We start from the raw sequence: 24,991 nt of genomic DNA on the forward strand, positions 1-24,991 counted from the left end.
CACTAATATGAATGTCCACTGGGCCCTTGAGCTGCACACAGTGCCCTGTCATGCCACACAGCCTTTGTGGTGCATCTTGGACTCAAGTGGCAGCCAGCATGTCAGGCCACACCAAAGTCTTCTCATCCCCAGTGTCCACTGTCAGGCGGCATGGGTTCCCGTCCACTGAGCCCTCCACCTGCATCACACTAGTTGTCCAGCAACAGCTTACACAGGGCAGGACCCTGGGACTGAGGATGGCTGGGGTTCGGCCCCCTTCTCCAGCCTGTCCGAGATTCCCGCCTGCACCACTTCCTTTGGCTTGGGCCAGGCACTGGGGCGGTGGCCAGACTTGCTGCAGTCCTTGCAGCAAGGCTGAAAGGCATCAGAATCCAGCCAGTCGAGAGAACGTGTCCTTCGTTCCCTCAGGCATCGACTGCGTCTGTGGCCCTTCTCGCCACAGCCCCAACATGAGCCACGAAAACCATCGGGGCTTGCCTTCCTCGGTGGTGGCTCCTTCTCCACCTTCGCCTTCCGTCCTCGGAGGTCACAGCAGGATTGGGCGGCTGCCCCTTGGCCACTGGTCATCTTCAGGAAGGCCTCAAATTCCAAGGCCCTTGCCAGCGCCACCTGCAGGTCCCCAGGGTGCACCTGCTTGACGTAGATTTGCCGCTGTTGGTCATCTAGGGCATCAATGAAGGAATCTCGGGCCAGCACCACAATCATTTCTTCCAGGGCCGCAGGATGCGACCTTCTTACCAATGCCTCCACGTCCTGCGCCAACTGGGACAGCGTCTCGCCCTGCTCCCAAGTCCTCTTCTTCAGGCGAGCCCAGTACACCTCGGCCTGGTGGTGGTGCCTGAAGCGGCGCTGAAGGGCCTCTGCCACACTTCCATAACAGGCGCATTGGGCTGGCAGCAGGTGCCCCAAGACCTCCACAGCAGGGCCTCGCAGTGCTGTTGCCAACTGAAGCGCCTTCTCAGCCTCGCTCCAGCCCTGGGCAAAGGCTAGCATCTCGAACTGGGCGACGTAAGCCTCCCAGGCTACCTTCCCGTCATACTCCACCAGCTTGCATTTCCCCAAACGCTGGGAAGCCGAAGGACTGAGGGGTGGAGAACGCAACTTGTGCGGGCAGCTGGCGGGGCGGCTGGGGAAGGGAGACAGAGGGGGTGATGGTGGCAGAAGGGGGGTGGTTGACTAAGCCCCAGCCTGCCACCAGATGGGCTCAAGGGAGGAGTTCCAATGGCTCCCCAGTCCCCTGAAGCAGCCACCAGCTCTGACATGACACTGCAAGGACCCCGAGCTGAGGGTTCTTGCCAAGGGCCCCAGACAGGCCCCAGCAGGTCCGCCACCCCAGCGGTTCCCACCAGAACACATGGGGCTGCCTGTTCCTCCGCGCATGCTGTTGCCAGCTCGCGCCGCTGCTTCTCAGTCCTCATCTCCTCCCTCAGGCCCTGGACCTCACCTTCCAGAGTCTGCACCTTGTCCAGCAGTTCATTCCTGACACTGTGGCAAGCCTGGTTGGTGTACTGCTGTGTTTCCGCCTTCAAGGGCACAAGGCTGCTCTGTAGCACATCCTCAAGATGGCAGACCTGGTCATCCGCCCGTTGAGCCTGCTCACGTGCCAGCTGATCGGTCCTTTCAACCTGCTCACGTGCCCTCTGAGCCTGTGGCTCACGGTCCACTGCCATTTCCTGCCTCATACCAGCCAGCATGGCAGCAATCAAGTCCATCTGGCCTGGTTTGACCTCACTCGAGCCGCCCTCGGCCCTGTCATGGTGGTCATCTTGTGACTCCATGATGACTCACAGTCTCACTGCTCACTGTTCCCTGGATCCCACTCTATGACACGACTTGTTGCGCCCACCCCTCACTCCGGGAGGGCGTGTTATCCACACAGGCACGGGTCGAGAAACTAGAGCAGCGGGGCCTCAAATAAGTCACACTCTGAACGCTGGGACAATGCACATACACATGAGGCCGGGGCACAAGGGAAAACACAGGCACTATTTCCTAGATTTATTGACAAATCCTCCGCAAGTACACTGCTTTACAAGTTCACAGGGGCACCATAGGTCTCCCAGGGCACGACAGGCACTCAACAGGGCACTCAACAGGCAAGGAAACACTTCCAAAGCAGGCAGGCACACGCTGGCTTCCTCTCAGGCAACACATCTCTGCTCTCTCTGCCTTCCCGCCTCTCCCAGTGCTGCCACCTCCAGCAGTGCTGCCGTCCACACCCATAACCCTGGTGTAACATTATTTTAAGGCAAAAAATATGGGCCATCTCAGTTTTGCCACTATGAAGTATACTTTGAATAACAAGAGGTTCAGGTAATGCCTAGAACAGAATTGAAGTGCAAACAGACATTTAAGGAAGTGTCTTTAATAATGTGCTGGCCACTAATCAAAAATTATATGCATTCTTTAGCAGACAAATGTATGGCATTTGTTGTATAGAGTTGGAAATATATTGCTAAACATGATGCCTAAAGGGCAGAGACTGGTCTAATATGATTCTTTTACTTTCCTCTCCTACATCGTCATAAAAATTTCACCCACACCTTCACAGTTTGGTCACCAAATGCCTTTGCTTGTGCAGTTTGTGAGAGTATCAGGAGATAATGTCTTTTTTCTTGTTCATAATAAAACAAAAAATAAATAGATAAACATAGAAGCAGGTACAAAGTTGATGTGAACAAACTTTACTGCCATATGATGTACCATGTCCAGGCTGGGGATACATTTCATGCTCTTGTAGTTTGCCAGTCTCGTCACCCAGTAAACTTCATTGTTGAGTACTATTATAATTATGATTGTTTATAGAAATGTGGTGCTTAAGGATAATTCTTTGTAAATACTTTGTAAATGTTTTGTTTGGTTGAAATATTATTATATGTAAATGCCATGTACTGTTAAAGGACTATTATATGTAAAGGATTTTGTGCAATTGAAAGGTTATTGTATGTACAATAAGCGACTTTCACAATTAGAACTCCTGTCAACAAGAGCATCACATTGCACAAACTGGCAACTCACTCCTTGATCTGAAAAAATCTGCCAGTAGAAAATAACTACATGGCAACTTAAGTTAGCCTCATATGTTTTTCAAAACATAGAATAACTGATTCAGTGTTTGATACATTGACATAAGGGAAAGTTATCTTTTGTGACTGCTCCTATCTTTGGCTAACAAAATGGCTGTGTTTGTTTTAAACAAAGTTTTCTACTGAGGTGATCTGCAATGCCTGGAAAATATACATGCCAGGATTATATAGTATGAATGTTAGGGTTTCACTAGAATGGTTAAATGAATAGAAAAATAAGCCATATTACTATTGGCAATGAAAATACTCTGAGTGTGTTGAAGAAATAGAGTGATGAGCAACATGAGAATGTGCCTCAAAATATTTTTTATTTTATTTTATTATTTTTTTTTTTTTTATTTAAGTTGAGGATATGCCTTTAACTGTCTCCTCATACTATGTGTGGTGTTGTCAAACATTTTGGGGAAGCCCACCACCATCCTCATGTCCCTCTTTGCTCCATTTCTTCACCAATGCACTCACAGTCTTTTTCACTGCCAATAGTTATATAGCTTATTTTTCTATTCATTTCACCATTCTAATGAAACTCTTAACATTCATACTCTGTAATCATGGCCAGTATATTTTCCAATCAAAGCACATCACCTCATTAGAACACTTTGTTTAAAGCAAACATAACTTTCCCTTAAGTTAATACATCAGACACTGAATCAGTTATTCTGTGCTCTCAAAAGCATACAATGAACTAACCTAAGTTGCCATATATTTATTTTCTCCAGCAGATTTTTTTTTTCAGACCAAGGAGGAGCAAGTTGCCAGTTTGTGCAATGTGACACTTTCATTGGCAGGAGTTCTAACCCCGAATGTTGCTGACTGTAAAGTGTTAACAGTCAAAAGAAGATCAGTGAATGTATTTTGGTTTTTGGTCTACTTATAGACCTACTCCTGGATTTTTGAGACAGCTCTCCTTGTCCTCTTTGTGCTAACACCTGCACTAGACATTTCCATCTCTGGCTCTGTTTATTCTCCTACTGGGCTTCTGGTTTATAAGTTCTTACAAATAAATACCTTGGCTGCCACTCTTCCCCTTTCATCTGCCTGCTACTACTTGAGATTCATCCTGACATCCCATAGATGATACAATATTATATCACTGCACTTACTACTCCTTTCTGACACTTTTACCATCTTCATTAATTTCTGTATCTTTATATGAACATGTGGTGACTGCATGTGATTGTGATGAAAGATTCTTGCAAATATTGGAAACATAACAGGTGCTGAACTCGGCAGTAAGTATGGGAATTCAAAGTCATATCAGCAATCAATCCTTTTGTATCCTAAATATGCATCAAAATCTATGACATCACTGGCACATGATAAAAATTGAGCCAGGGAGGAGGAAAAACACCTTTGTCTACAAAAAACACACATTAACTATGCTTTGAAATTTAAACAGTATGGCTATTTACACTAATTATGTAATTATTATTATTTTTTCCTTCCACAGAGGATCTAAGTGGTGAGAATGCTGTGTCAGCTAGCAGGAAATTGGATGACCTAATCCACCTGGCAGAGCTTTGTGTTGACCTCTTGCAGCAGAATGAAGAGCACCATGCTGAGGTATGGAGATGAACTCAGTCAACTATTTAGTTTATGATGTCCATATTTGCAATATTAACTTTGAGAAAGCTTAAAATCAGAATTCAGTTTTATATATATATATATATATATATATATATATATATATATATATATATATATATATATATATATATATATATATATATATATATATATATATATATATATATATATATATATATATATATATATATCACACACATACACACACACACACACACACACACACACACACACACACACACACACACACACACATATATATATATATATATATATATATATATATATATATATATATATATATATATATATATATATATATATATATATATATATATATATATATATATATATATATATACACACACACACACACATAGAAATCTTATCTTGCAGTCATAATTTTACGAAAGCCAGGTAAATGGTCTGAAGTTATAGTCAGTAGTCAAATAAGCTGCAGCATTGTTGAGTTTTCCTCGAATTTAATTTCTTCTCATCTGTTGATTGTTTGTCATGTTTTATAAGGAGGGTAACTTACTGGTTCAATACTGATGTGATTAGTTGTCTGAACTAAGATGCCTACCACACCCAGTCATCCATAATCCCCACACACACACACACACACACACACACACACACACACACACACACACACACACACACACACACACACACACATGTGACATCAAGATGATGATGAGGAGGAGGCAGTAGACACCTGCCGAAACGATAATTACTCCCAGTGAGGTCTAAAGCACTGTTCAGGGGGTGCTGTGAACTTATCATTAAACCCAGCTGTGACCTCACTGAATGTTTCCCTTTGCTGTCACCCTTTCTTCTCCGTTGGGCTCCTCCGATCACAATCTCATATCTTTATCTTGTCCTATCACTCCAATCCCTCCTCAGGATCCCCCTAAGCGAAGGTGCCTCTGGCGTTTTGCCTCTGCTAGTTGGGGGGACCTGAGGAGGTATTTTGTTGATTTTCCTTGGAATGACTACTGCTTCCATGTCAGAGACCCGTCTTTGTGTGCTGAGCGCATAACAGAGGTGATAGTGTCTGGCATGGAGGCGTACATTCCTCACTCTTTTTCTCATCCTAAACCTTCTAAACCTTTGTTTAACACAGCTTGTTCTCGTGCTATACATGATAGAGAGGTGGCCCACAAAAGGTACTTAAGCCTTCCATCATCAGAATCTCATGCACTTTATATTTCTGCCCGGAACCATGCCAAGTCTGTTCTCCAACTAGCCAAAAACTCCTTCATTAACAGAAAATGTCAAAACCTTTCAAGATCTAACTCCCCTCGTGATTTCTGGCATCTAGCCAAAAATATCTCCAATAACTTTGCTTCTTCTTCTTTTCCTCCTCTACTTCAACCAGATGGCACCACTGCTATCACATCTATTTGTAAAGAAAAAGGAAAAATATATGGTGGACTGAGAAAGATCTTTAAACACAGAACAGTGGGTATGAGTGTAAATAGGGTTATACAAGGAATAGTGTGCCTGTTGTGTTATATGGTAGTCAAACATGGAACATGGAAGTAGCAGAGAAGAAATGGTTCAATGTAGTATTTGAAGAGTATGTGTGGAGTAACAGGGAGTGACAGAATTAGAAAGGAGGAGATGTGCATTGTGAATGGGCTTTCTTAGAGTGGATGAATTGTGTAAAGAGAGAAATGACTGTGCAGCAAGCAAAATCATTATGTGTGATAGAGATGAATGAAGAGTGACAGTGGTGAGTGCATGAAAATGAGTTTCATCAATCCCAGGGAGGGGCCATTGGCATATGGACCCAGTTAGGATATGGGGCACTCTGTAGGAAATACCCTGCATCTGTTGTGGTCTTAGATTGGAGTAGGTATGGAGTAAGGAACAGTCTCATTATGAAGGGGCAGGGATGAAAAAGTGTTTGCTGTTGAGCCTTGCTATGGATGTATGTGCTATGCCTAAGTTCCTGGGATGTCCACAAAACTGTCCCTTTCCAGCAGGGTTCGATGGGACTAAAAGTGTAAATGATGTGTGTATGAGTCTGTGGTGCCTTGTCTGGGCCACCCTGTGTAGGATATCCAACCTGATATGTAGATAGATTATTATTATTATTATTACTATTATTATTATTATTATTATTATTATTATTATTATTATTATTATTATTATTATTATTATTATTATTGTGCCAATTCCCCAGTCACATATTTTAAGAAATAAAAAGAAAACAGAAATAGAATAGACAAAAAAAGTATTACTAGTTTGAGTGAAACAGAAAAAAAAAAAAAAAGATAAATACCTTTATTTTAACTACTCACACGATGGAAGTCTACCTGGCCAAAGAGGATTCCTATCCATCATTTTTTCCCCCCTCTGGTTAAATACCATGAGGTGAGATTACCTGCTTAACTAGCCTAAGGAACTTTGAGATCCCGATCATGCATATCTGATCAGTAGCGGTGGTAAGTGGATGGGTGAGCAGGCAGCATTCCTCTCAGGCAGGTCAGGTAGGGTGAGTGGTCATTGATGGCCACCTGGTTTTGCTGGTGATGGTAGGGGTGAAGGGGTAACCAAGGTGGCATCCCTTCAAGTCTGCAGGGCATCCCTGATGATCCCTTGTGGTTCCTGGCAATTCCTTGGCAGTCCCTTCCTTGACAGCACCCATAGGGGATTGCTGCTGTTTGCCAGCTTGATGTTATTGGCACACAGTTGGTCATTTCCTACTCACTGTGTTGGCCTGGGGGAGTAGCATGATCTGGTCTGGGTAGATGAGTGGGTGTGTGTTGTGGCCAGGAAAGAAAGAAGAGAGGCTCGCATGGTCTATATGGTTGTGTGAGGCTGGCAGCTGGTTATTGGTTGAAGTTCCTATCAGAATTACTTAATAACATGGTCTCCTCCTACCTCCTGCACCTAGCTAATATCTTCCTCTGTCTGATTTTGGCATAATTGTTTTAAAAATACTCTAGTTTTAGCCACTTACATTGTCCCTCAGAATATGTTGCATCCAGCATGCACATTTCAAACTACCAAGAGGTGAGTGGAGTGCGAGTGAGTGATTTTCAGGGAGGACTATTGTAGTCTCTACCCTCTCAGATGTAAAAACTGCAATACATTCTTATTATTGTAATAATCATTATCATCATTGTTGTTGCCATGTCCCCATTTTCTAATATTTCCCATATTTTTAAAGACTGATGTTATTGTTTTCCTGTTGATATTCTCAAAAATAATCTTAGGATGATGAGATGGTTGAAAACATCTTGAATAAAAAAAAAAGGCATTGGCAAGAACTTCAGTGGGAGCACTGATCACCTACCACAGAGAAAGGGGGAAGAAGACACTTGGCTTGGTGTATAGATCAGCTTAGCTTGCAGTAACTTTAGTAATTCAAAGCCATTGGATGAATGTTTCATAAGTCACTCATGTACCCTAGGAAATGGTGGCTGAAAGGAACTCATGGGATGGTTTGGGGATAGGCGGGTAGCAGGATAATGTGGCACATCACTCAGTTGCATTTATCTCACATCATTATTATTATTTTTTTCTTTTATTATTATTATTATTATTATTATTATTATTATTATTATTATTATTATTATTATTCCTTGTTGTAGATGTATGTGGCCAGCTGTGCTGTGCTTGGGCTTCTGGGGTATAGTACAGTGGACCACAAGACTTTACCTTTCCAACAGGGGACGATAGGGCTCAGAGTGTGAATGATGTGTGAATGTGTGGTGCCTTGTCTGCCACAAGGTACTACAAGGTTTGCCTGGTACATAGATAGAAAGATAGGAATTATTATTGTTATTAAGAGTGAATCTTATCATTAGTATAATCTGTAAACACCAAAAAGATGATTGTAAGAATATTAAATATGGCACTGTATAGTTATTATGAATGATGAAAATATTACAAGTGGTTCAAGATTTATACTGTGATTAATATTCTCAAACTCAAACCTTACTTCTGGTATCTTTCAGCTTGTGCTCTGCTAAATATGGCATGCACAGGTATTATTTACGGTTACTGAATGCTTCCCTTTTCAAACAAATCAGTTTTTTAACAAAATTTTGAACACAACTTTGGTTTGGTTGTGGTACTATAATTCAGTTCAAGAACAAAGTTACTTGATTTCAAATATCAAAAGACATAGCAAAAGCTGCTGTTTATTATTAATTTATAGTTTCTGTAAATATTTACTTTGTTTTTATATATTTGGAAGAGAGAGTGCAAGACAGCAATTCAATCTTTGAAATAAGGTAAATGTGTTCCTGTTGGAAAGCCTTGATGTAAACAAACAATTTTCGGTGCTCAGGAGTTATAATGAGCCACCTGTGGTTCTCTTGATGACCCAAAATGCCATCACTACTGCACAACTGCATTTTCCAGTAGCTTTTCCCAGCAGAAAGATGTCTATGTGTTATGATACCTTCATTTTGGTAGTAAGTGAGTTGCTCCTCTCTGTGTCCCTCTGTAAGGCTTCCCTCACTAGATCAGTGACAAAATGAATACCTACATGGTCTAAACAGTATCTTCTGAAGAGTTTTGTGTCACTAAGTTCACTCAATACATCCTTTCTGAATAAATTATTTGTGAGCTAGAGATGTTGTGAAGCAACCATCTTGGCTGTGGATCATGTTATCATTCCTGTCTGTCATAAGCTGCTAAGAGAGGGTAGATTGGTGTCTGGGAACAGATTAATCCATTTTGCATTGATTCCTATAGGGAAAATAGTTTCAGTTTTCAAACATTTCAGATTTCAAATGGTATTCAGGAACAAATTAAGTTTAGAACCGAGGTTCCAATATATATATATATATATATATATATATATATATATATATATATATATATATATATATATATATATATATATATATATATATATATATATATATATATATAAAACAAGTCACCTTGTGCGATAATCCTCAAATTACCATACACCAATTTGTCAGTAAATCATTTACTTTGTTATTTGTTGTTGATTTAATTTTCTTCCCAGTCCTCTTACCACATCACCCATACACCTTCCTTACATCTGCACTCTTTGATCTTTCCCTCCTGCTATCACACATTTGTGGGTAAGGATGGTGGATGGAGGGAGCTATAGTTAAACCAATCCAAGAACAGATTTCAAGAGGTTAGAGTGTATCAAGTATCCACTAAGTGGTTGAAGACAATTGGAAGAGGTTATTTGACTAATGATGATTCCTTTACTTGTTCACACACACACACACACACACACACACACACACACACACACACACACATGATATATATATATATATATATATATATATATATATATATATATATATATATATATATATATATATATATATATATATATATATATATCTTTAAATGTCCTTTATTATGAATATATTGTTAGATGTTTAAGAGCAAGAACTGAAATTTATTAGATTTTACTGTGCTCCACTAATTGAACTTCTTTTTCAGTGATTCTGTGTTTTAGAACATTTATATAATGTACGTTGACTGGAGTCCTGCTGTAATTTTTATGGGTCTTCAAACATGACAGGATTCATTCACCAAAAGTGATACTCTTTCTTTTCTAATGATTATGTTTAGATTCTTTTGTATGGAAGATTTTTATACTGTGGCATTTTTTTTATTATTATTATTATTATTATTATTATTGAGCAATACAAATTCCTTATTTGAAAATGAGTTTCAATAATCTTGAGGTGTTTAGTAATGTAGTTAGTGTAGTTTGTGTTGGTGAACAACTTTCTCAAACAGAAAATTATATATATATATATATATATATATATATATATATATATATATATATATATATATATATATATATATATATATATATATATATATATATATATATATATATATATATTCAATAACACATCAAGTTAAGCAACATCAAAATAACCATACTTTCAGAACATATACATACTCTATCATAAGTCACATTACTAATCATACATGATATTTTCTGGCTATATTTCTGTGTCTAGTACAGCTGAAGGTATGTTGACCTGAATGTTATCTATAGGTCCTATCAGATCTAGTCTTTGATAACATATACAGCCATGTACCTCTGCATATGTATGTTATGTGTATTCATGTGAACTAATGTTTCAATGTACTCTTCCTCTGCTCTCTCTCTGGTTTGTAGGCTTTCAGATCGGTGAGTGTTTAGTAGGCGATATTTGTTTTTTTTATTTTGTTTTTATTACACTTCTTAATTCATTTTTTTTTTTTTTATATGTTTATTTCTTTGAACAATTTTTTCTTGCATTGTGGTGGTTTCACATTCAGCCTCACACTTTGAGTGCACAAATGGGTTCATCATAATCTGTTACACACAGAGGGAAAAGTGCATGAATAGAGTATCACATAATTCTCAAATGTAAAACTGCCACATTGCATAATCTTTTGCTTGCTTAGCAGCACCTCAGTTATTTAGAAGATTTTCTCAGCCATTTGTAATTATTAAAGCTAGCACAATGCTTTATGTGTTGCACACTCTTTGTAGAGTGACAAAAGTTTTAACTTCATAATTTCTGTTTTAAGTTAAATTGTTTTTATTTTTAGTCCAAGCACAAATTATTTTCTATTATTTATTTGACTGTATTTTAAAACTTTCCTCTTTCTGGTTCATTATAAAGCAAGAAGATGCACATATCCACTAAAATTTGAACTTTTAAGCTTTGCATAGAAGTTACTTTTACAAATGCCAAATTAGCACTAGTATATAAATTATAAGCTCCATTACTTATTTCCTGATCTGGTGTTCAGTGGAAACAGAGCACTTATGGTAGTGGTGATTCACTGTATTCACATTAGAGACAGTGACATTATTATGATACCTATTGATAGTAATATAGTTAAAAAAAATATATTTCTCAAAAGGTTATAATATTATAATAGGTAATAAAAAGAATTTGAAATGTAGAGTATCCATTTAGAAATATATGTACATTCTCTAAGCCCATTATTTTTATGAAATACGTATAATTTATCTTCAATTCTAATCATTCTTATAACCATGTTAATCCTTCTGATGAATATAATTAGTGTTTTGTGTTGGGCTTTTGTGCATTGTCTTGAGGTGGGCATCAGTATAGCTGTGTGCATCAGTTCTGGCTTCCTCTTTGTGTCTTCTAACCAGTCTCTCTCTCTTCTTTCTCTTGTGTGTTCACAGGATAAAGTAAGTAATGTTTGGCTTATGTCTAGTTAATGATGTAGCTTCATAAAATGCATGATTAAGCTTGATTGCACTACTTCTCTCATTGTGATGCATTTCAAAAGTAAGGGCATATGCTTAATTATCCAAAATTTTATTGAAACATCCAGCAGGACTCATAGGTTCCATTAGATGATTTAGTAGTACGGAACACAACATGAGAAATGGGCTACACTGTAGCAAATAGAAAACTTATTGTTTAAAGTTTTTATTCAAGTAACTGACAAATTATTAAATAATCTTCATGTCTTGAAGGTGAGTTATTTTATGGAAACATCATCTATTGCTGTTCTAGATATTTTAAAAGATGAGATTGCTAGTGGTAGCAGAATTATTCATATCTAATCAATAACAATTATTTTGTTATTTATTGGGAAGCATTTCAGTATTTATTTATTTATTTTATTTTATTTATTTTTATTTTTCCATATTCTAAAGCTGTATTGTTCAGTATGCACAAGTAAAGTGCATCACTCCATCTTGGTTTCCTAAATTGCTTTGGATTTCATTATCTGCTTCCTGTGGCAAGCTGCTGTTTATTATTATTAGTATTTATTATTATTTCTCTTTTCATTATAAGTGTGTCTGATGGCAAACACTTTACAGTGATATACAAAAAATATTGTTTGTTAGTAATTGAAGATACTTTTTATTTTACTTTTTACCTTAACAGAAACACTGTACACTTATGACCAGAGCCTCTTGAGATGGGATGGAACCATAAGTATAAATTAAATAAACATCTATAACAAGCTGCATTATTCACAAGCTAAACTTTTCCTTTGTTTTTGCTAGTAATGGGGTTGCACAGTGAATAATGATACTGCTTTGAAGGCCTTGGGTCAGGTTTAGCTTCTGTTTGAATCCTACCAGAGACAGGTAACACTGAGCCTACTTACGCTGTTAGTCCATCTTTCCATGCTTGGTTGTCAGAGGAGAAAATTAAGTAACAGGATAGTTGATGAATTACCTATCATGGGCATAATTACAGTCAATGAATGCTGATCTTGCATTGCGGCAGCACATGCTACTCAGGGAGTATTTTGTGCTTAAGGCCTCTTACCAAGCATAAAAAATATGCTGGGACAAATTGGTTTTTGGCATATCAAGTGCATCCTTCCCCCTCACTCATGCCTATATTAACAATGACCAGTATTAAGCAGGTTACCAGTGTTAGTGTTCATTTTGTCTTTGGTGAAACATGACTGGCTCTGTTCTCTGGATGAAACACGTGCTGTAGTGTTTGTAGTGATGAGTGCGAGGCAAAAAGTCATGCTGATGTCATTCAATCATAGATCTTTGGATTTCAGGCTTGAATGTGTCAATATAGCAAAGCATGTGAATTTTTAAAAATGTGAAATTTCTAGAACCTTATATGAAAATTTGTCATGGGAGGCAGTGAGGAACTGTCTTTACATAACTGTAATGGTGGCATCCCTTTATCTTTACCCCACAGCTTCTAGCTTCTCTACAAAAGTATTTGGACTCTAATCTAACTCTTACAGCATGCCAGCTAAAGGGAAGCAGTGAGGATGCCAATGCTATGGCTATGAAGATACTATTCTTCACTGCCTCCCTTGACAAATTTTCATGTGAGTTTCTGAAAGTTTCGTGTGTTCTAATTCATGTATCGACACCATTCAAGCTTGACGTATAAAAATGGGGGACAGAGGGACTTTTGAACTGTATCACCTATTGTATGCTGATCTTAACTTCCTATAAAAATTTCATGGCAAAAGATTGAGTCATAAAGATTTTTTCCCAAAAAAATTATCAGCACCTTAATAAGCACAAGATGAGACAGAGTCTGGAAAGAGAAGCATATGTACATTTAAGAGAATTAATAGCAGTCTTGATTGCCATGTCCCTCACAGAGATTCAGGAAATAGACTCCTCCATAGTTCACTTTCGGACAGTATGACTGGTTCACTGTATAAATAAACAAGGTTCCTCTTGGTCCAGAACTTTTCTGGGATTTTCATAACAAATGTTTAATCTATGTCTAAAGAGAAATTGTCAACATACTGTTTCCCACCTTTCAAGAAATTAGAACCTTTGGGTGAACATCTTATCTCACAACAATCCCTTGGTAGTCAAGTAGGTTCTTTCAAAGACAATTTTCAACTAGTTGGTATTTAAAGTAGACAAGATAGATCTGTATGTATCAACACTGGAAGTTACTCTAGCTGGAGGTACAGATGGAATCACAAAAAAGCTGGAATAAGTGAAAGTCATTCAACTGTTTTCCCTTTTCTTCCAAACTCAATGATTGAAGTTGTCATCCATCTGAGCAGTTATCAGGGAAAAGTAATGTTAACAGCTTCTCTTTGGAAGACCCAGATTTTTTTTTTTTTTTTAATGTAAGAGGGATATTGGTAATGGATAATACCAATTTGAAAAAAAAAAAAAGGACCACATGAGTGTCAGTTCCCAAAGGAAAATCAAATGTGATTATCAAATAGTGGAGGATAAGTATCTTCAAACCTCCCTCTTGAAAGAGAAGCAGGCAGGAAGTTCCAGAGTTTACCAGAGAAAGAGATGAATGATTAAGAATAGTGGTTAACTCTTGCATTAGAGAGGTGGAAAGAATATGGGTGAGAGAAAATAGAAATAGAAAATAGAAAGGGGATGCATGCAATTAGCAAGGTCAGAAGGACAGTTAGCATGAAAAATAGCAGTAGAAGATAGCAAGAGATGCAAGATTGTGGCAGTGAGAGAGAGACTAAAGACAGTCAGTTAGAGGAGAGGAGTTGATAAGATTAAATGCTTTTGATTTCACCCTGTCTAAAAGAGTGGTATGAATGGAATGCTCACCCCTCTCCCCCCTGCAATACATGTGAAGTGTACTCCATACATGGACAGATAAGGTCCCTGTACAGAGTTGGCAGCTGGGTGATGAGAAAAAACTGGCAGTGATAACTCAGAATGCTTATCTTCATAGAAGCTGTTTTAGCTAGAGATGAGCTGTGAAATTTCCAGTTTAGATTATAAGCAAAGGACAGACTGAGGACATCCAATGTAAAAGAGGGGGACATGAGTATTACTGAAAAATTTGATGCATTGAACAATACTAAGTTCACTCTGCCCCAATCAGAAATTTTAGAGAGATCTGAAGTCACAGTAATTATGTTGTTACAAGTGGAGTGCTATTTCTCTGCTTATGCACCAAGTCATCATATTGATATATCATAACAACACTCACACTACTATTTTGAACAGGGTGGAATCAAAAGCACTTCATCTTATCAACTCCTCTCCTCTACCTGACTATCTTCATCCTCTCTTTCTTTGCCACAAGGTTGCATCTATTGCTATCTTCTATTGCTACTTTCACAGTAACTGGTCTTCTGATCTTATTAACTGCATCCCACTACTTCTCCCATGGCCTTACTGCATAAGATTTTCAACTCTCTCAACCCTATTCTGTCCAACTTTTATGCAATAGTTAACCAATATTCTCATTCTTTCACCACATTTTACTGGTAAACTTTGGAAATCCCTGTCTGCTTCTGTATTTTCCCTTAGCTATTGCTGGAATGCTTTCAAGAGGGAGGCTTTAAGACATTTCTCTTCTAGTTCTGAATAATCCATTTGACTCTTTCCATTAGGGATTTTGGTATTTTATTGTGCTTTTTCTTCTTTTTTGTTGCTCTTGCTTAGAGTCCCTCTTGCATAAAATACATAAAAATAGTACAAGTCTAAGGATAATCTTTGGCATAGTATTCATGAATTAGCCAGCATATCCTTAAAGGTAGGAAATCATGTTCCATTATCAATAGGCATATATTTTAGACACCATAGTGACACTGTGTACAATGGTTGGTCAATACAGTGGTCAGACAAACACTTCTGATTTTTAATTACATGAAGTTTAGTCAAACAAGCAAATTTTGAGGTGGGCTAGGATAGCTTAGGTAAAGTTACCTAACTCAGTTAAACCCATGCAAACTTAACCCAACTTTTTTTCCCCCCATAAAAAAGCTGGAACAACTAATCATCATGTGATCACAGTTTTTAATCAGGCTAAGTGTGTGTGTGTGTGTGTGTATTTACCTAGTTGTATTTCCCAAGTTGTGGTTTATGGGAGGGGAGTAATCTCATAGTATCCTGTCTCTGTATCTATCTAGTTTGGTCTTGAAAGTACTGACAATTTTGTCATTTATAACGTCTTCACTGAGTTCATTCCATTTGTTCACAAGTGTGTGTGTGTGTGTGTGTGTGTGTGTGTGTGTGTGTGTGTGTGTGTGTGTGTGTGTGTGTAAAGCTTGTCTAACAAATAATACTGCTTTGTTGTTTTTAGGCTTATAGAATTAGGCTTGTATTGCTTTCAAAGCTTCTATATAAGATTTTTTTTTCTTTTTAAATAAGGAAGGCAGGGTGATCTGTGAAGCTAATCCCTTTTCTGTCAAAAAGATCAAATCTAACTTCATCAAGCACAAAATTTGCATTGCATGACAAGTCTTTCTTGCTAATAGGGGAGAGTTGATTATATATATATATATATATATATATATATATATATATATATATATATATATATATATATATATATATATATATATATATATATATATATGATAGGCAGATACATACATACATACTTGTGCATACATACATACATAAATCTGTTTTTTATATTAGTTGTGGTAAGTCTCTTCCAATTATCCACTACTGTACTCTTTAATCAGTTTGTGCCCATATCTTTTGTAAGTCTATAATTTTTTACTTAAATCTATTGTAATGAGTCTTAGCATGCTCATTGCCCCACCTGTTAGGTTAAATTCTTTTACCTGGTTAAAGACTTAGATTGTCCTACATGAGATATCATTCGAATTAATGCTAATTTGGTTATTTTGACCTATCTTTGTTCAGTGTCTCTACTTTTGAATAAGTATTTGAATAAGTATTTGGCATTTAATACTGACTTGCAAGTCTATATTTCCACATCAGTATAATTTAGATGCAGCCAGATTTAAGCCAAATATTGTCACAAGAGAGCAAGAGTGAAATACAGTAGTTTCTATTGTCCAAAATTGTCTCAGGTATCAATTATAGTGTGAGGAACTAAATAAAGCGTCAGAAATCCTTCAGCAGGATTCATATTGTCTACAATAGGGACTCATTTAGTCATGCCTATAGGGAAGGTCATTAGCACATCTTAATGAAATGCTAATCATATTCATCATATTGATTGAATGGAGGAGGTTGCATATAGAATCTGCAACCTGCATGCTTCTGAGTCACAGCCACTGTTTGCAACCTCATGTTCTCATCTTAATCACAGTTACCTTCCCTATATGCAATCCCATAGGAATCTAATATGATTGAACAAATGAGATCATTTGAATTTTAGAACAAATAAGAACATTTGCATTTTTTAGTGATAATTAAAGAATTAATCCACAGGTGAGCAGGCATACACTGTTGGAAAAAGAAAATTACTTTATCCATGAAACTTTTTTACTTGTGTTCTGCTTATTATAGTTATTGCCTTGTATCTTATATGCTTACTGTGTTGTTCAGTGTTGTCTGATTATTGTTGTTGTCATGTAATTTTATTCTTACCATTGCAGTGCTATTTTTGTGCTTATGCACCAAGCCATCATATTAGTATATCACAACAACATCAGTATGATTCAGAGACAATGAGTTTGCCACTGTAAATAAAATCCAGCATGAGTGCACTCATAATTATTTTTTACAAAATACACAGAATTCATTAATGAGCTAAGTCACTGAATCACTGGCAGGACACTGGACATGCGAAAACTTCTCCCAGATACATGTTCTGCAGGTTTCAATTGTTGATTTTTCTGCACGCTTACACATTTTTTTTTTAATTAATAAATTTTGCAAATACCTTTAACACTCAGGTTAAGTATGTATGAGGTATTAGAAAAAAATACCAATGAGACAGCAAGCATCTTCTCCATGGAAATAATTTTTACATACATGTTCAGTAAACATCTGATATGAATGGAGTAAGACAATGACATGATAAATATATGTACTGAGAAATGCATTTTTACATAGTCTAAGTTGTTCCTTTTATACTTTTTACATGAGTCAAATACAAGCTTTCCTGAATGAGAATGCACATGTGATTTGCACCCAGCCACAAAGTTTAATTTTATTAATTGTTCTAACTGGCAACTTCACACACCCAGTGAGATAGTTATAGCATTATTTTTCCACATCAAACATTTGACAGAGAGATGTGATAGATGGAAATGTTGAATGACAACTTCATATGTATATGTTTTATAGAAAATCCAAATTATATATTGTCCTTCATAATACCATCTTTATACATGCATGTTTCCATATAGCCCTTCTTTAATACTCTTAGAAGCAATATAATTGAAAGAAGTAGAACATACCTTTAAATACTGTTCCATGGTTTCAACAAGGCGTGGATATTTCAGAATCCTTAGTCTTGTTAGTAGAAACCTGATGTTTAATTTGACTGGTTTTGGACTGAATAACATATATTATTCACTATAACCTCCACAGATGCAAAAACCTGTATCCAAGAAAAATTTCTATATTTCCAAAGAGTGGCCAATAGCTCAGTGCTGCAGCTTATACTTGCTCATCCTTCTTCACTGACATTGACAGAAGTAGCTTTTTTTTTACTTTAAGACAGTGATGACCATGAAATGTCTGCCATGTTGTTATGAGCAATCTGATGACATTGCTGCTTCCTATGGCTGCTGTATCCAGCATTACTTTTACTATTCTTTCACCAAGTATGTTGATTCATATGACATTCAGTGGATTAACCACTCTAGCTGGGTGCAACAAGAAAAAGAAAAATATATATTTACAGTAGCAAGTGAAGCCCACATATGATCTTTCCACTTTAGTTTTGGTTCATTGGTCAATGATCAGCATGATCATACCCATAGAAGATATACACAAATACAGTGCACCAATAAACAGGCTGCATAATAAGTTTACAAGGAAACAATCAAAGTAGTTATTGCAACATGTATCAAGTCATTAACTACAGTAACCCTTGGAAAATTTGTGATTTATTGATTTTTTATGAACAATTTCTTATCATACATGGCTAGAAAAATCAGATTTATCATAATCATGCATGTCATATTCACATTTAATGTTTTTTCTTTTTTTTCTACTAGGGAAAACATTATTGAGCTGAACTTAGGTTGGGTTCTTATGAACCATGAATAGAGCATGCACTGCAATATAATATTGAATCATAGTGTGGTACAATTCTAAAGAAAATAAGAATATGGTTCATTATTATGCTATGGTTTTATATGATATGATGCAGCAGAAATGTAATGTTAGCCTTACTAAACAGTGGCATCAGCCACAGTTGTGGATATTTCTTTACTCTCCCACGGATCTTGGATGAAGTCAGTAGGATGGTAATAGCAATCAATTTACAATTAACTTGACCTGAAAATTTTTATCTGGAGACCCACAGCCATATTCTTAAGCACACCTTTCTCCTTTTAAAAGAAAAACCTGCTCACACTCACAAATATGGTTGATAGCTGTGAGGTTCTGTGTTTACACATTTTTATTCGAATATTGTGTTAAAGTGTGTTGGTGTGACACCTTGAAATATGAATTATGCAATGCCATTCCCTAAAAGAAATAGAAAGAGGGATGGCCAATTTAGTTTTTGATGACTCTTGATACTTCTCTGTTGAAACAGTTTCAAGTCTTACAAAGAAGAAAAAACAGAACAGGAAAAAGAATTCCAGAGATACCAGCAAAAGAGAGAAAGAGTAAAAATATTGGTTAATTCTTGTATTAGAAATATAGACTGAATAAGGGTGAGAGGATGTAGCAAGCCTTGTGCAGCATAGCTGCAAGAGTGAAGGAGGTATGCAGTTGCACCAGGCAAATTTCTCTCCAACATGTTGGACATTTGGGTAATATCACAAACCCAACAAGATTGGCATCACACAGGGACTAGACTGTTGTGTTGATGCCATATTATTCCAACAATAACAAACCCCTAGCTAGCATCTATTTAGCCACTTCACCATGAATAAGGATATTGAGATACTGGAAGATTGTTCTCCTTCATTGCACTTAATAAAAGATATGTTGCAACTGTAGAAGCTACAGAAGAGACAGTGGGTGCATCCTTGGTTAGCAAAAAGTCTGTCTGTCTCCACTGGTTCATATTTGCCTGAGTTTTCTTGAATAACTCATGACAGTGATCCCATAGCATAAGATAATCCCTCACTAGCTGAATTAATTTGTGCTGAGCTTGCACACTCCAGCAAAACTTCGTGTTGAACTCCGTCACAACGCTTTGTTTATTTTGCCAGCTGCAGTTGTTAAATAAGTGCTGTAAATAATTGTACACACCAAACAATCAAATTACAACCACACACTCACACTTGACAATTTGCTTCAAAATACAGTAGTTTATTTTCAATTTAGATTTATAGCTTGTAACACAACAGTTATTTGACTCCAAATATTCCCAACACATTCGTCAACACAACCATTTTCTATTCTTTCCCACATCCTAAATCCTGTTGCTTATTGCACATTTTGCCCAACAACCAATAAAAATGGCCAACATGGAAAAAATTTGCCCTGTGTGATGCTGCCTTTTGCAAGTTTAAAAGAGTATTAACCATTGGAATCATAATTGATCATTGGCAGTTTGTTAGAGGAGAGATGAAAAGCTTCCGACCTCACTCTGTTTAGAAGACCTGAGTGAGTTGAACCTCCCCATACATGAGAGTAGTACTCTGTACATGGACATATAAGGCCCTTGAACAAGATTAGCAGCTGGTATAAGGAAAATTATTGATGAAGGACACTCAACTTCATGGAAGCTGATTTAACAAGAGAAAAGGTGTGAAAATTACAACTATGGTTTTCAGTGAAGGACTGTCTAAGTAAGTTCAATGTACAGGAAGGAGATAGTTAAGTATAACTAAAGAAGAGGGAGAGTTGTGTTGGAGGATGTGTTTGATGAAGAAACAAAGGTACAGTCAGGTCAATGCTAATGCAAGGATTTGGTTCTGCTACTGACCCACATCAGATGCGATTCACATTAGAGTTTTAATGATGAGAGTAACAGCACAAAATTATCATGGTTCTGACATGGCAGAGACAGGTCCCTCAAAAATTAAAACGGAATATATTCAACCTATAACATTCAAGTTTTTTATGCATACTGTATAACTAAAGGTAATAAATACTTAGAAGTTCACAAAATATCGAAAGGATAATGAATAAAATTCTGTATAATACAGTAACAATCATCAAAAAACCATGCTGAGCCAATGTTTACCTTCACAGCTAATAAAGGCTCAGTGTTGATATCACTGTGGATGGGGGTGGCAGCAGCAGCACCTGCAGCCTGTCCTTCTTCTCACTAAACATGCATCACTATATGGCAGCAGCAGCAGCAGCAGCTTGCCCTTCTAACTAAACTCACATTATTGTGTATTGCAGCAGCAACTGCATCATCCCATCCTTCTCACTAAACCCACATCATTGTATGTTGTGGCGGAGTTAGTGGCAGTGACAGCGGCAACACTAACAACAGTGGCAGCTGCATCCGTCCTTCTCACTAAACTAGCATCACTGAAGGTAGCAGGGCTGATGGCAGCAGTAGCAGCAGTACACTCACTTCTCCCAATATCTGTGCAAGGCAAGGCAGAGCAATCCCTTTTTGAGTCAGTGTGGATATTAATTTGTGTCCACCAGGCTGGAGATTGGGTGCTGGCAGATACTATGCTCTATCCTCAACAAATTGTTTCACCACCTAACAAACACACACATTCATGCCTGTCTGAGCCTATATCTTTTTGATTGGAATACCTGCCTTGTACAGATTGTTATGTTCTCCCAAGTAGTAACCATCCTGGCCATCACACTGGACTACTCAGGCACTGAATGTCGCACAACAAATAGAAATAAATAGTGAGGCACAAAACAACATGCTAACCAACATTCTGTCTTTTGGGCCTCACAAAGGAGCTGAGCAGCTGTCCTGCCACAGTGTTGCCAAGGCATCATTGTTACCAACAGATCAGCAAACAGAGATTTTGGGCTACAAGTCAACTCAGTCTGAGCCATGAATTGAAAAATATGATTAATTAATTCACCCTCCACCCAGTGAATTAATTTTTCACACAGACTATATATATATATATATATATATATATATATATATATATATATATATATATATATATATATATATATATATATATATATATATATATATATATATATATATATGAGACACCTAGAGCCAGAGTAACATAAGTGACACTCCGGCTGAATTGATCATTTTTATCGCGTTGTCTTCCCCCACCTTCCTACTGTGGCGGGAAGCAGAGTAAAAGTCAGAATGGACTCCACAATAGGGTCGAAAATCCACTCAAATGCAGTTATCTGTAGACCCTTCGTGTCGCTCTTGAAGCAAGGCAATGAGCAGCTGGTGCCAGAATGAAGTAACTCCTACCTAGCAGCCAGTAAGCCAATGACAGCACGCACTGCACTTCATGTCACACGACTGACAGCAGCCTGCCTCCCCCACACCTCACACCCACAGACACTCATGCACCCTTCGCCAGCTCACCACCAATGAATGGCGCTCTGCCTTTCTTTTACACTAATATGCAAGATTTCATCATTATGGCAGACAACAATATGCCCCCGCGGAGGAGCCAGAACCCTCTAGGGGAAGGAAAAGTGTGTGTAATCCTGCAGAGTGGAAGAAAAACTCAGCTAAAAGATGAGGGAATATGGGAGAAGCATAAGTGATCAGGTCTACAGGCCGCCATGTACAGGCACGGATAATGGGGTCTCCCAGTGCTGATGGCTGCTATGATAAAATTACATTACTGATAGCTACAGTCTTTCACAGGGAATTTTGGGCCATCGGTAATTTTGCACTATAGAGTGCCTACATACAGAAGCTATTTTTCTACCGTTTATTATTCTCCCCTGTTATTAGGTGGTCAGATTAGGAAGTACGTGCATAAGTGTCGCTTACGTTTTTGCTTAATAAAATTAGTACATCAATCAAGAAAGGCTTCAGTGGTGGTGAATCTCAATAAACTACATGCTGTTGAAACAACTTGACACAGGAACAGGAATAAACAATGCATGCATGTTTGATAAACAAAATATTGCAAGTATTGTTGTTGTTTTTTTCTCAACAAATAAACTGGATGAAAAAGCAGTCATCCATTAGCTTTTAAGAATGCTTTAATTTCACTAAATGCCCAGGTATAGGCTGTAAACCACATGCAATAACAAACATTTTGAAGCCAAGCCCTACTTCCTATCTCAATTAATTGAGGAGATATTGCATTCTGAATGTTGCAAAACTTTGATTGCTTTTTTCTTCATTTTCTACTTCTGGTGCTTGCATTACTCTGGCTTTAGGTGCCTCATATATATATATATATATATATATATATATATATATATATATATATATATATATATATATATATATATATATATATATATATATATTATACAGACACTCGCCAACTTACAAACATCCAAGTTACAAAGATCCAGAAATACAAGCGAGGGGCCTGCCTCAGGGGAAATCCTGACTCCTCTGTAGCATCATGATCAATATCGAAAGGCATCATGTTATTCATACTTAAGACCACACTGCTGCATCATGCTGAATGTGAGAACAAAACACATTCAAAAAGTTCTAGTTACCATGGCACTGGACTGCCACACTGCTGTGTCATGCTGGATGTGAGAACAAAACACACTTACACACTTCTAGATGCCATGGTGCTGCATGACTGTATTGCTGCATCATGCCATAAGTAAAGACAAAATACACTCACATGGCTCTAGGCCATGTGGCTGGAATGAATAAGCATTTTTCAGTGTTGTCAATACCCATATTTTTGTGATACTGGAATTAAGCAGTATGCATCAGGAAGAAAGCAAGCATGAAACTCTAGAGGGTACTGTATGATAATATCTCTATGTCTGGATAGGGATTACCTCAGGTTCTCTCCAGAGAAGCTCAGCATTGAAGAAAATAAAACTTCATGTGTCCATGGTATAGGAGAAATTGAAACATTAAAAATTTATTTAAATGATGGGAGGAAGCTGTGTATTAGCAAAACCCCCAAATTATCTTTGGGTCTGATGATCCTTATGGTCCCAACATCTGAGGGACTGTCGCTCTATTATGATCAGTAGATTTTATCTTGTCATGAGATAAATGTTTCAGTATTTCTATGGAGTGTCTAGATGGGGACATTGCAATATTTTTATCAAAGGAATCAATAAACAATCAATAAGCTCTCCCCAGTCCTGGTGGACTTCCCACTGCATGAAATGTTTTATCACACAGTAGAATACTCGTACTGTATGAGGTCCTTTGTTTGAAATTGGTATACTGTCAGTGAAACTGAACTCATGAAAAGTAACTCCACTTCAAGAATGAATTTTTATCTTGTTTAATATTGTGACTGATAAACCTGTTCTGCTTACTTACCATTCATACCATACTTACCATACCATACCATCCATACCATATTCATAACAGTAATGTAAATATCTAAACAAAATTTATCATAAGTGTTCATCCATTTAGATCCCCCTTTGCATAATAATTCCAATTTTTAGTTTCAGTCTGTTTCTGATTCTTTTCATTCATAAGGGAAACGCATAAGCTTGATATGTTGCAGCCACTAAAAATTACTATAAAACATGTCACATATAGTGTTGAGTGTAAATAAAAATGAGGTGATGAATATTATCTTGCTCTCTATGACATCACATACATTGCTTATGAGCCACCTACAATGGTACTCATTTCAGTCTTCATTCAACCTTGTGTCTAATAACCATAATGGATGTAAAGCTGACAAAAATATTTTGTTATGGATAGTGAACAAGCAGTCACTAGCATAATAGAAAGAATGGCAAATGCTAATCATGCTCTTGTTACATCAGTGCTGTTGATAAAAGGGGCCACTGAGCTACTGTCAGAAGTTGCTATGCATCACTGTAGCATGGAGATAAATCAGTAATAAAAAGGTATATTTCATGTAAAATGCCACCCACTTGATATATTTACATACTGGCAACTGTC

At 37.5% G+C, this 24,991-nt stretch overlaps 1 protein-coding gene across 3 annotated transcripts in view; it reads left to right on the top strand.

The window, feature by feature from the left end:
* The window catches only part of LOC135101658 (calcium-dependent secretion activator-like), a 503,368-nt gene that overhangs the window by 338,657 nt on the left and 139,720 nt on the right, over positions 1 to 24,991 (top strand). For all 3 annotated transcript variants that reach the window (XM_064005957.1, XM_064005958.1, XM_064005959.1), the window contains one exon: positions 4,537 to 4,649. In XM_064005957.1, coding sequence (XP_063862027.1) covers positions 4,537 to 4,649 — 113 coding nt within the window. The remainder of the gene's footprint in view (positions 1 to 4,536; positions 4,650 to 24,991) is intronic.

Source organism: Scylla paramamosain, chromosome 6, assembly GCF_035594125.1.
Source record: "Scylla paramamosain isolate STU-SP2022 chromosome 6, ASM3559412v1, whole genome shotgun sequence".
Lineage (NCBI taxonomy): Eukaryota > Metazoa > Arthropoda > Malacostraca > Decapoda > Portunidae > Scylla > Scylla paramamosain.